The sequence below is a fragment of the Macrotis lagotis genome, chromosome 1 (genome assembly GCF_037893015.1).
Source record: "Macrotis lagotis isolate mMagLag1 chromosome 1, bilby.v1.9.chrom.fasta, whole genome shotgun sequence".
Taxonomy (NCBI): Eukaryota; Metazoa; Chordata; class Mammalia; order Peramelemorphia; family Peramelidae; genus Macrotis; species Macrotis lagotis.
In genome coordinates, this window is record NC_133658.1 from 704,494,112 (window position 1) to 704,508,256 (window position 14,145).

General features: G+C 37.6%; 1 protein-coding gene across 2 annotated transcripts in view; it reads left to right on the top strand.

Annotated features, from left to right (window-relative positions):
• The window catches only part of DPP4 (dipeptidyl peptidase 4), a 109,017-nt gene extending 95,127 nt beyond the window's left edge, over positions 1-13,890 (top strand). For both annotated transcript variants that reach the window (XM_074215848.1, XM_074215849.1), the window contains 3 exons: positions 10,902-10,974; positions 11,252-11,325; positions 13,046-13,890. In XM_074215848.1, the coding sequence (XP_074071949.1) occupies positions 10,902-10,974; positions 11,252-11,325; positions 13,046-13,147 (249 nt within the window). In that variant the 3' untranslated portion in view covers positions 13,148-13,890. The remainder of the gene's footprint in view (positions 1-10,901; positions 10,975-11,251; positions 11,326-13,045) is intronic.
• The last annotated feature ends 255 nt before the right edge of the window (positions 13,891-14,145 follow it).

The following is a 14,145-nucleotide window of genomic DNA, read 5'->3' on the forward strand; positions in this document are numbered from 1 at the left end:
CAATTTGACTATAAGAAATTGAGATGGGCAGTGCCCATGAAAACATAGTAAACAGTCCCTGAACTAAACATGTTGAGTTTAGTGGCATCAAACAGGCTGGTAGCCTGATGGTGGAGAACCAACTGGCAGGTTGTTTCACAGATGGACTGCAGAGTTCAAAGTATGGTTGAGACACATCTATCATCAGTAGGTCCATCCTAGTGTAGATACCAACCCAAGGCAGCAGGATTCCCTTTGGGTTAACAATCATTTATTTGAAATGGAAATGTGGATCAAACTATTTGGAAAGTGAGAACTGCCAGTTTCAGTGTCTTCAAGAAATATTCTCCCTTTCCTCTTTCTATTAGCAAATTCTTATTCAGCATTACAAAGTAAGTCATCTTTGATTGATCATATCCAAAAAGAGACTCAGACATCTTTTTGAGAAGCAAGAAAATAGCCATGGCAAGATTAATTTGTTGTCATTTCTATATAATAAGAAACTATATGCATGAATTTCAAAAGATAGGTTGCATTTGTATCATTAATACCTGAACCATAAGCAATGTTTGTTGTATAAATATCCTTATTAGTGTTATGACCTTGGGATCCTTGAGACCAAAGCAGAGTATTTGACTTTATGAGGTAATCTTAATCTTAATTCTGTTTATTTTCGTTTGCTTGTACTGCCAAGGCTTGTTTTGCAATCTCTTCTGTTTGACCAAGACATGGCACTGTGATCTAGAGCAAGGCTGTCCAACCTTACTTTTAAAAGTTTTTATTGAAACAATAGACAATATATTTTGATTTGCCATTTTAGTGAGAACTCTGCAGTAGCTGAGTTTGGCTTACTAAAACAGTTAGTAAACCCAGAGGTGGCTGCATAAAATCGGACTGTGTGGGCTGCATTTTTGGACTACTCTAGTCTGGAGGAATGAATACTGGCTTTGGAGCCAGCAGATTTTGGGTTGAATCTTGGCCTTTTTATTACTTTGGGCAAGTCACTTAACATTTTCTTACCTCAGTTTCTTCATCTGAAAAATTATGGACTTGGAGTTGTTGCCCTCTGAGCACCTTTCCAGGTAATCTGTGTTTCTATATTATAATAATTCATAAAATGATTAATTTATAAAGGGGCAATAAATGTATCAAGAAAAAACTGATTCTACCCTTTTGAAATGAGATTTCTTTTACACTTGCTCTGTTCTTGCCTTGAAAACTCCATCTGGAAAGCATCCATCTTGGGGTTACTGTTGCTGATGTTTTTGCAAATATCAAGTTAGAATTTAAGCCCAGGAACAGAAAACTATTGAATATTAAAAATTACATGGATTTCAAATATATGTATTGCCTGTGGAATTACTATTGTCTACAGTAGATATTTAGAATATGGTAGTATATGAAAAAAGTTTTGACCACATGCTCCTTGGGAAGTCTGGAAGGGCTAGTTCACCCATGCTCGGCATGCTGACTGATTGGACACTTCTGTCACCCAGGATTCTCCTGCTTTGGTGACTAGTTTTCCAACAGTCATTTTTGGTCTCTCTCCTTTCTCCGTGTCTTTTCCTATTGACTCCACTTGGGCAGTGACACTTTTCATCTTTCTCCCTTAAACCCTCATGCTGCACCCCCCGCGTTAGCTGCGTTAGGTAGCAATGTAAATAGGAGTCACTCTCATGCTGCCAATGGTAACATGAGCACACGGGGTGCACAAAGTCATTCTCTCACTTCACTGCGCAGATGGCACCAGAGGACTGTTTAATCCTTTCACGCCAGGAGTCGGATTTTCTTGGCACAACATCCATTGCTGGCAACGGACACATTAAAACTGCCAGTACCAGGGAGCTAAAGGTTCCCAATGTGTTACTCAGAAGATTTATTTGGGAGGGTGGGAGGGTGGTAGTTAGGTGGGCAGGGGAAAGTAATGAGAATATATTGATTGAATTATTGTTTCCACAGTGGTAAGTAGCTTCCTCTGTATGTGGAATAATTGAACCTAGATACCTATTTTTGGTGCACTGCAGGAATCAGAATAGCACTGCCCTCCTTTGTTTTTAAAAATGAATCTGCTTTTGTTTCTGGCAGGGATATTAGGGGAGTTACTTCTTCCAATGTCCCCAGCTGCCCCTTTGGACCCTTTTAGCTCTGTACACACTCCTATTTTCTATTTTTTTCCTTTGCCCATTCCTCTGTCTGAATTCTCTCTTCTCCCTATCTCTTCTTTACCTCTTCTTACTTCCTCTTACATATTCTTTTTGGAAATTAAAAAAATAGGGAGGGAATCTTTTTTGGAGTCTTTCACCAACCTTATATCTGAGTGGGCCATGGGAAGATGCCTTGAAAACAACACACTTCCCCATTCTTTGGCTGTATCAACTCAATCTGTCAGTCAAATTTTTTGAGCACTTACAGGATATGTAGTCTTGGATGGTATAAAGTTGAGCAATCTCTAGTGAATTTGCAATTATCTAGATAATTCTACATTGTTGCTTTTACTCTGGAGGTTCCCCACATATGATGGATGGCCACTGAATCTAGATGGATATAGTTGAGAAGGGACGAATGTTATATTTAGCTAGACATGATGAGCTGATGAAAAACAGTCTCCATAAGGTCATTCATAATCGAAATCTGGAAGCCTTTGGAGGAAGCCCAAATTACCAGGAAAACTAAATATTTTGAAATAAGAGTTCCACTTAACATTTCAGAATGGGAACTGGAAGGACATTAAACATTCTCCCTATCAGTTATTTAAATGGAACCAAGTTACATATGGTGAGAGGTAAAAATAAGAAAAGGGAAATAACAGTTCTTTGAACGACTTTGATGGTACCAACATATTCAATATCAAATAGCATGATAGAATCACTATCAATGGACAACTAGGACTCAGTTTAACATAGATATGCACAGCCATACTACTGCCTCTTTCTAGGGTTCTGACCACATGTGGTGAATGACTGGCATCAGAAAAGATGAACGGCTCTTACTGGGTAGCTGTTGTTGAATAACTGCAATCAGAACAGACATGTAATAGGGACGTGTGGAAATACCAGTTTAAACGATGTGTTATCAATATAGAATTCTGGAAGCAACAATGGAATAGAATAGATATACAACACTCAGCAAAAGTTTGTTCAGTGTGTACAAAGCAATCATGAAGCCAATGAAATAACCATAAAAATGTCAGACCCTAAATACAGCAAGTGAAGCTTCAAACTAGAGTGGATTCTTCCCTTGGATCCAGTGATGAAAGGTATGGTGATTGTTCATTGGTCTGTCTTCCCCACACCTGTGCACATCAAATGCAACACCATCTTTGGTGCTGTCATTGAACATAATATATTGACATGAGTTAGACTTTCATCATTCTTTCAAGTATTTATTGAATGCTTTGGTTGGGTAGCAAAGATAAAAATAAGTACATGGCATGATCTTTACTTCCAAGTTATTTGTCATCTTCTTGAAGAGCTAAAGTAAAGTATGTATTCATAAAACTGCTAAATAGTAAGAAATGAATAATGATTAGACTATAAGCTCCACAAGGGCAGAAATAATATCTTATTGAAACTTTTTATTTCCCTATTTCCTTGAAAAGTTTCCACATTTAGTAGGTGCTTAATAAATGTTGAATGATTAAAATATCACAGTGAATATTATTGTGTCCAAGTGTGTGACAGATAATAAGTGTTAAAAGCAGTCAGGAAGAAAGGAAATCATTGGCATTATCAGAGAAGGCTGCTTGTGGAGTGGGACTTGAAAGTTTGGTTTGACACTATTTGGCTAAATAAAAACAAGCAGGAGGTTATTTCAAGTTGTAGGGATAAAGGAAAGATGAGTAGCAGATAATGTTAAGTTTAGGTTTGGATATGAAGTTGGCCCAATGTAGAGTAGGATCATTCAAAAGGATTGTAAAGGAGGAAGGAAGGACCAGAGCATGGACAAAAAAAAATGGGGCAAGAATCAATCAGGAGAAAGTGTTGACTTTGGAACCCATAGAAAACAAGGAACTTAGGTCTTAAAGCCAACTGAAATGGAGTCTAGGGCTCATCCCTAGAGCCAAGAGAAAAGGGCAGCCTGGAACACAAAGAAGGGACTGATTTAACTTGTAGAGGAGATTTATTTTGCATTTTGCTCAGAATTTGATAGGCTTTTGGCAAGTGTTTGAAACAGTCATAGATTTGGCAATCTTCTGCTAGCAGATTTGAAATGTTCAATCCTTAAGAACTGCTGCATCGTTAGGTTATGCAAAACAGGGTGCAATTTTGTAAATATGCCATCTTGTACTGATTTGACATTTGTTCTATTATCCCAGAATATGCCAAAGGGAGAGAGACCTTCAGATTTAAGCCAAGCCTCAACTTGTTTGTTGAGTGCTGATAAAATGTTGACTGCTGTGTGATCTTTAAAGAAGCCAGTTATGCTCGGCAAGCCCTAAGGTTGAGTCTCCTCTGACTGGTTGTGAAAGGTAATCATTCAGCCACAGTCCATGAAGTGCAGTTGTTGGATATACGTAAACAGTCAGGGCAAGGGATGTGCTTAGGTGAATTCAGTTATTCTTAAATATCTTCTGTTGCCTTTACTGTGGCATCAGCTGTGCTTGCAAAAAAAAAAAAAGAAAAGAAAAGAAGGGTGAGATCTGATGATCCATTCTCACACTGAACTTTGAATTACTTCTTAATTAGAAATTTGGGCACATCAAGAGGGCATAGCAAGGAACCTCAAACTAATAACACATGGAAGTACTGGGAAAAACTCAGTGGTTCACTGGCAAATCTCTTATGTATGATATACTGTTGTTGATAATATTGTTCTGCCTTCTATTAACAAGAAGAGTATATTCAAAGTGGTCCACATGTTGCATTGACCACAAAGTGCATAAAGGAGCATAAAGTTTTATTGCTAGCTTGTCTCTTCTTTAAATTTTAATAATACAAAGGTTCATTTGTTGGAATATAGTTTATGAACCAGCATGATCAAGCAAGCAGCCACAGATGGTTCTTCTTAGTGCTTGTATGAAAAGTTCCACATAGTGAATGCTGCTGAATTGGTATTGCCACTGGACCAGTACTTTCCATTTCTCTTTGCCAGGCTGCTGCTGGCACCAATACTCCCCGGAAGTTTCTATCCTCAGGCTTATGCCAACAGTACTGCCATCCATATCCTTACCCACTTATTACATGGTGCCTCTTTTATTTCTGCATTTATATCTATTGGTGAGAAATGACCTAGACCCTAACTTGAAACATTGACTTTTTTTCTTAATGCAGTTTAATTAGTGAATTATACGTTTTGAAAATTGGACGGAGTAGGGGAAGCTAGGTGGTGCAATGGATAGAGCATTGGCCTTGGAGGCAGGAGGACCTGAGTTCACATACAGGCTCAGATATTTAATAATTACCTAGCTGTGTGACTTTGGGCACTTAACCCAATTGCCTTGCAAAAACAAGCAAAAAAAAAATAAAAGAAAAAAATTGGAAGAAATTCTGTATTTGGAGTTTGAGGAAGTGGGTTCAAATCTTGTCTTTTGCTACTTTCTACCTTTGTGATCTTTGGCAAGTCACTTATCTCTCTTGTTTCCTTATCTGTGAAATGAGGTGTTTGTTTAATCTTATGACAGACAAACAAATTATGTGGTTACTAGTGCCAATAACTTGCTGTTCTTTTTTGATATGAAGCTTATTAAATTAAGGCCCCCCCTCGCCACCTTCTCCAAATACATTTCACCTGTAAGTGCCGTTATTCTTTGCATTCAGGGCACACTTAATAAGCAATAAGAGTTAAGCTTGAGCCAGTATTCTTAGTCTCATGTTGAATGGCTCTGCAAATCTCCAATTGGAGACACAGTTGTCATTGCAGAGGCTGAGAAACCCAGATTTACCTGCACAGATGCATCAGGGTCTTGAGGCTAGAGATTCTGTTTTGCTTTGCAAATGTGAGGGAGATCTTGCCCCATTCTCACCTGTTTCATTCTGGAGGGTCTTTAGTCCAAGGATGTTCTTTCCTACTGCCCTTGTCAATGAACTCATGGCAGCCTATATTTTCAGAGGAAGTTTTTTCTCTCATCCTGACATTGAAGGCTTTTGTTTTCCTCTCCTCCTGCTGTATTAGAGTATTTGTCTTTCTTTCTTTGTGGTGTAATATTGTTAATGTAAAACAATTTGCGTCGTGACACTTTTATCACAGTTTTCCTCTTTTTCTCAGTATGTTGCATTTCTCACCATGTCTAGTTCATCACAGCTACAGTGTGTACATCACAACATTTATCTTAGGCTCAGGGTTTTACTTGTTTATAAAAATTGTCTTCTTTCAGCCTGCATTCACTTCATTTAAGAAAAAAAAATGTACATATAACAACCACCAGAAATTGTTTTGTTCCAAACTCCAGTAGTTATCACATTCCATGTTAACTGTCCTTTATGTTTCTATGTCTCCCTACAAGTAAGTTTGAAGCTTGCTGGGATACTTTGCTCTCAGAGTTTGCAAGAATAAGTTTTTCCTTCTTTGGTGTTTGAGACAAGGGAATAAAATGAAACTTTATTAGGTGACACTCTACCTTTCTCATCCATAGGCCAAGGTAATGATGGACTGAGTTTGTGAGGGGTTCAGTCTGTTCTCACCAGGAAAAATAAATATTGAACCATTAGAAAGATTTCATTTAGGGGAAGAAAAGCTAGAAACAAAATATAGAGATGAGGTCTTAAGAGCATGGGGTTTTTAAGTTTGATTAGTAGAACTGCTAGATTAGCTGTGCCTCCTGGGAAATATCTCATTTTAGAGTCCCGTAGGACAGCCCCTTTAAAAAAAGAGAGAAATTGGAAGAAGTACACTTAGATGATATTGCTAACACATAAAGCCCTAATCTACACAACTCCAGTTTGTGACTGTGATACTGTCAAGGAAAATTTTTGGGAAAATTGACTTCTCTATTTACACAGCTCTTATCTCTCAGAAGCTTTTTAACTCTTTTTTTTTACCAAGAGCTTGGTGGGCTTCAGGCAATAGAGGACCAAGGACATCCCTAATCATATTGTTGATAGTTGAGCAAGGTATATTGCTTTTGTCTTAGCCTACTATTAAAAGGGAAAACCCAGAGTTGCTGAAATTGGATTCTGGCCAGAATCTTGGAACAACTCACAGTTTTGATCATCTCACCTATAAATTAATCACACTTAAAGTCTAAAAACATCACAATTTGAGAAACCCTGGACTAAAGGAACCTGACACAGACTCATACGTTGTTTTGAGGAGATCTTAACTTGGGGCATCTTTTTAAACTCTTAAATTATATAATTAATAAAACTGAGTCACAGAAGGACTTACTCAAGATCTCAAAGATAGTGTTAGGACTAGAATCCAGACCACTTGACTAAGCCCAGTCCTCCATAATATTTTTTTTTTTGCAAGGCAATGGGGTTAAGTGGCTTGCCCAAGGCCACACAGCTAGGTAATTATTAAGTTCCTGAGGCCGAATTTGAACCCAGATACTCCTGACTCCAGGGCCGGTGCTCTATCCACTGCGCCACCTAGCCGCCCCCCTCCATAATATTATTAGTGTCAATAGTAGCATTACAGGGTCTGGCAAACCTAGGAAATAGGGTGTGATGACATCATTTCATGCACAGAATTTGATGATCCATTGATGGAAAGAGGATTCAATTGAGAACTAATAAGCAAATAAAGATGGCAGTGCTCTATTACACCAGTTATGGACCCCTGGCCAATTTATTCAGAATTAGACTTTAGAGATTATCTAGGTCAATATCTCTCTGGGCTCATCTATAACATCAAATGATTTCTCAGACTTGTATTCATTTATTGCCATCGACCAGTTCTCAAAGACCAAATTCCCAAGTTAAAGCAAAAGACAGGGACTACTTTGAAGTATGCAGTTGAGCCAGGGGACAGATACCAGAAGAATTTGAAGTGCTACACTGCCAGTAACCTCTTTGAACAAGTTGTCAATAAGGGCAATGGTCTTGGGACCTAGCTCAGTGCCACACACAGTAGCCTTAAGTACATAGATACTTGGATTTTCTGTCAGAAAGTCTGAGCCAATGACTCTTTCCACTTGTTGTTACTCATGTAATTTGGGGTAAGCCATTTCAAAATTCCCTCTAGACTTTTTATTTTTAGATTTTTCATTTGCAAAATGAGAAAAAGAGCTAAATAATGAGAAGGGATTCCCAAGTGGTCGATGGATAGATCTCGCGGGATCCTTGAATGAGAATGAGGAAAAAAAATCCATCTTTATTAACCTCTAACTGAAAGTTAGCATTTCCTTTAATTACAAATATATATAATATATATATATATAATATGTGTGTGTGTGTGTGTCTGTGTTGTTCATATACATACATACATAGATAAATAGATAGTTATTGTTTAGTTGTAGTTGTGTCTAACTGTTTATGGCCCCATTTGGGATTTTCATGACAAAGATACTAGAGTGGTTTGCCATTCCTTCTCCCAACTCATTTTACAAATGAGGAACTGAGGTAAAGAGGATTAAATGACTTGCCCAAGGTCACACAGCAAATGTGTCTGAGGCCAGATTTGAACTCAGAAAGATGAGCTAGACAAGCTAGATCAGAAAGAAGATAATTTGGTTGACAATCCTGGTTGCTCACATTTGCCATCAAAACTTCACTAAAATAAAAATGAAGAATCATGCCTTTTTTTCATCTCAAATTTAAAAAAGAGATTATGAATAAGTATTTTTTAATTACTGTCATAAGCATTTGAATAGTGAAATGTGTTTATATTGTAATCATTACCATATGTATGACTGGACAATATCTGAGATTCTTGGCCACCAATTCCTTAACCTTTTAAGTCCTTAAACAAATTACTAAGAATATAAGTTCTCAGTAGGGACCAGTTTGCATAAGTAGAGAAAGTTTATCATTTATCGTATTATTAGCTTATGCTAATGATATCACAGGTTAGGTGCAAAAAATGAAATCAGACTATAACAAGATTTCTGCTTTTGGTCACTGGCAAGGACCATATGGATTGTGATCATACAGGGTCATACAGCTAGTGTCAAGTGTCTGAATCCAGACTTCAACTCAAGTCCTCCTGACTCTTAAGGATGGTGCTCTATCTACTATATCTATTGCATCATCCAATTGCCCTGGAAACTCTTAGCTTAAATGACCACATGATATCTTGTGTTGAAGCTAGAAAATCCCAATATTGAGGCTGGGGTGGGGGGACCTTAGAGACTGGGTTCTTAAAACCTAGGACATATAGACTCTGTGGATAGATTTCAGGGATAGATAAATTTAGATGAAGGAAAAAAATCTTTATTTTGGCTAACTTTTTAAATGTTATTTTATTTTTTCCAATTACATGCAAAGATGGTTTTCAACATTCATTTTTTTTTGTGTAAGCTTTTGAGTTCTACAACCTTCCCTTCCCTCCCCCCCTCCCCCTGGCAGCAAGCAATCTGATATAGAGTTGTACATATACTATTGTGTTTAACATATTTCCATATTAGTATTTTGACTAACTTTTAACTCAGATTTAGCATTTTTAAAAATTATTTCAAAAGTTTATTCCTAGAAGGAGTCTATATGGTTTCATTGATTTCAAAGGGGTGCATGACATAAAAAAGATTAAGAACTCCTGATATCTAATCCTCTCATTTTATTGATGAGGATGCAGAAGTCAATAAAGGATCTGTGACTTGTCAAAGGTCATACAGTTGCTTATTCACAGAAGCAGGACTAGTATTCACTGAGAATTCAGTAATCTTCATACTAGATTGCTTGATTAAATCTCCTTTTCTCAAAGGACTTGAACTGCTGGTAATTCCTAAGCCTGGCATTCTCAAGTTCTGTGGCTCATCAGAAATACCCCTGATGATCTGGAAAGATGTTGTGGAACTAGCTCAGTTTAGATTTTCCAGTTGTATTGATTGCTGGGGTCAATCATTGAGGGTTATTCACTTGAACAGAATTTTGGCAAGCAAGGATCTTGCCTGAATCCATACACAGCAACACCTATGGAAAGCCAGTGCCTTCCTCCCTTTATTGGCAGAGTTGGAATCCAGACCAAAAGACTCACGTCATTCGCTTCCAAAGATGTCTGACCTATCTCCTCTCCTCTCTTTTGGATCACCAGCTTTTCAGCTTAAACAAGAATTCTGTGAACTTGAGTCTCCTCCAATAAACCAGTTCTTTATTTTTATAGTACTTCTTTGGCAACAAACAACTGCCACAATCTTCTTTTCCCATTACCCAGGAATTCAGGCTATTCCACTGTTCAACTCGAGGCCATATCTGGCCTTTTCTGCCCAGTGTTTAATTTTATTTCTCATTTATTGTTTTTCCCCAGGTCTTAAACATCTGTTCTTGAAACATGTAATATTTGCTTTTCATTCAGAGTATAGCAATATGGACCAAAGTTCACATGGCATATTGCAGAGTATGTTTAGTTGCAGAAAATGCTATGTACAGGCTCTTTGAAATGTAGCATGTATGGTACCATGTGATGCCCGGTTGCCATGGTGATACACTTTTTGGCTGCACAGCAGCAGAAGCCCATGGAACATACATTGCTAATATGTTCCTCTGCCCTGTGCTAACGTACAGCACCCGGCTGAACAAGAGTGATGATTCAAGTGGCTTTTCCTGAAGCCTCGCCTCTTGGGGCCAGGTGCCCACTTCCAGAATGTGCAGAGGAGAAGCAGCCGCTTCATCCATTTCAAAACCCATGTTTCCCAGGCAGAGGAGAGCATCCCGTGCATTTTGCCTTGCAACTAGACAGCATTTGCTTGAATAGCGGCTTGCTATATTTTGTATCAAAGGGGGCCCCAGCTGAAAACATTTTATTTTGTAAACTGAAGTGAAAAATCAGTTTATGGCAGATCCTTTTTTGAATAATGACATTCTTTTTTTTTTTCTCCCCAATTCCAGAATTCAACAGTCATGAGCAGAGCTGAAAATTTTAAACAAGTTGAGTACCTCCTTATTCATGGAACAGCAGATGGTGAGTTTCAGTTAATTAGACTTTTTAGTATCACAGACAGGTTTGCAATTTCACTACTGACAAAACAAATGCATGAGGGGGCAAGACTGTTACATTTACTTCAATAAAACAGTGTTGCTTTCCACAACTCACTTGTCTTCTGCTAACTGTTATTGTTGAGTCCTAGAACTTCAGACGGTCCTTTTATTCTTTGACTTGTTTTCCTCTTTCGGATTCAAAGAACTGGACAAGAAAGAGCACTTTGTGACTTAGTGTTTCCTTTCTCTCCCCATTCCAGATAATGTTCATTTTCAGCAGGCAGCCCAGATCTCCAAAGCCCTTGTGGAGGCCGGTGTGGATTTCCAGGCAATGGTATGGTTTAGCCTCTTAGTGTAGACCGGATGGAGGAAGGCAGCACAGACCTGGGGAATTTCAGAAACCCCTTGCCTTAGGTTCTTTCTGAGGGAAGTCCAGGGGATAGGAAAGAGAATATCAGTGTTGCCATTCTTATCAAGGAGGACATGGAGACAAGAGAGCAGAGCTTCTAGAACCATATGCAGAATGAAAATGCCTGAAGTGAATGGTTAAGAGAACCCTAAACAAAATCTGCAAGAATGGTCCACATCTCCCAAGTTCAGAATGCCAAATCACTGGGTTTCTCTTTATCTGACTCCTTAACCATCTTCCCTGATTTCCATTGAAATCTAATCACTTATCTGGTAAATGTGTAGCAGCTTCGTTCTAAAGTGAGACTAGCAGTAATAACAGAGATCAAAATATGAATATCCATTTCTTTTCAGTATAGATGACTAGCAGTTATCACAGCAGTAGGATATTAATAATCACCACTTTTCAGTTTTGTGAAATTGCCATGTTATCTTTTGTTGAACAACAACAGGCAATAAGCAATTAGACTTGTTTTGTAAAGTCGGAAACGGCTTGAGCCTTTGTTGCCTATACAGAAAGATGTTTCTGTGTATTAAGTCAAACTCATTTGCTGTACTAGGGCTTTCCAGATTTTAAAAAAAGATATACATAGATCTCTATGTCACTCTATATATTTATTTTAAAATGCAGCTCTCCTGTATGTTTTAGCCAGAAAAGCCTGTCTTTTTCCACCCCATACTAACATATTTGCTTTAGTCGGCACTCCGCTCCAATGTTACACATTCTATATGAGGGGAACAGTCATTTTGATACCAGGCAGAAATCCTCAAGAAGAGCTAGTAATTTGTTCGGTGGTGGTCTCCATAAGAATTGGGATATGTTGGTTTTGTTAGAGAATTTTTTAAAAAACCAAGACATGCTAATCCAGCCACATTTTTATTAAAAGAATCAATTCCTTTAGATAAATAGGAATGCCCAATAATGAATTGTGACTTGGTATAACCAAGTAATGTTACTTATTAGCAGCTCAATGTAAGGGATTTCTGTTCTGGGTGTAAAGCTGTGTCTACACAATGTCAAACACCCAAATGGAAAGTGAAAAAAAAATCTGTCAAAACCCCAGATTCCAAATACTATGCCTGAGTAGTTAGTTGACTTTTTGTAGGTAAAACCTCAGGATTATTTTTCCTTTCTCCCCTAGACATTTGGTGGTGTGTATATAAATGTGGAAAAAAAGTAAAATCAAAATGTTAACACTTATTTTAACATTGATATTTTTTACCTGACAAGAAAGTAAGAATGCTGTTTAGAACAATTTTTGAAACTGGAGGGACAAACTGGGACAAGTCATTTCCCAGGGGGGAGCTATACTTTAGTGAAAAGAGGAAATCACTTTGTCTCTCTTATTTCATCTTTGTACATCCTTAAAAGTCACATAGTGAAATTCACAAGGAGGGCTCTCAGGATCTCTGGGTTGTATGTGTTGGATTTTTGTAGAACAGGTAGGATTTTCCCTTAAAAAAAAAGGCTGTAGAGGTGGGGTGATGAATGGATATCTCCTTCCAATCAAATTTACAACTCTCAGAGTTGTAAAAGATAGAAATCAAAAGGACTAAGACTCCCAAATTTCATTTTTTTTGATAGCCTAAATTGCCCTATTCTTATAATGACTACTAATGATGTCTTTTTCTCTTCTTCTTTGTAGTGGTACACAGATGAAAATCATAGCATTGGAAGCAACTCAGCACACCAACATATATATACTCATATGAGCCACTTCCTAAAACAGTGCTTTGATCTCTCTTAGCACCCAAGTGTTTCACTCTATATTTCTTTTTTAGTTTATTAAATAGATATATTTTTTTCTCATTACCCAAAACTGCACTGTGTCAGTATAACTATCTTGGGGAAAATAAACTCAAATCAAGAAATGTAAGGGTATTTTTGTTCCTGAATTCCATACATACAACATGAAGTCAACATTAAGTGGAATTCTTTCTTGCCAACATACTATATTGCATTGCAGCATTTTGGATGTATTCAGTGGGATTTTGTTTAGCATCCAGATCATTTACATGTCATCTGCTAAAACAAAAAAGAAGTATGAATTGTTCATGTGCTACGTTTCCACAGGATCATTGGCCTGTTCCCCGTCCCCAACTGGCCTTCTGCAAAAGATTGTGAATCTTAATTTTAAAAAATGGAAAAATAATTCCTATAAAGAAGGAGAAAGAAGGATTCTGTAGGAGAGTTTTATTTAAACATTCACTCCTGATTATACGCTACCTTGCCTTTACCACTAATTATAGTTGCACAGTAGAGACCGGCCTGATATTTGTTGTTCAGTTTTTCTCAGGAAAGAAATTAGATTTTTTTTCTAAAGGTTTTTCCTAAGCTAACCAGAATCAATGCATGGGTTCTAACAATTGGAGGACTCAGAATAATTGCCAGTAATGGGGAGTACCCCTCTGTGATATCTGTGGTTACAGGTGCTATGAAAACAAGTTGATCTGTGGAAAAGGTTCCTTTCCACCATCACTTTTATAATGTGTTAAAAAAAAAGCAGCAAACCTACAAGTAATGTTTCATAAATGAAAGGCCTTTCTCAAACATGAGACACAGCTTGGAACTTGGATGGAAGCCCATCAACTTGCCCATTTGAAAGATGAAACCTAATTGTTTTGCAAATCCTAACTTGAAGGAAATACTTGCATCAATTTGAATTTTTCATCAGTTTCCTTGATGTTCTTAATTAAGGAGCAATTTAGCCATTTTAGATTCCCTTTGAGCAATATGAAATAAGAA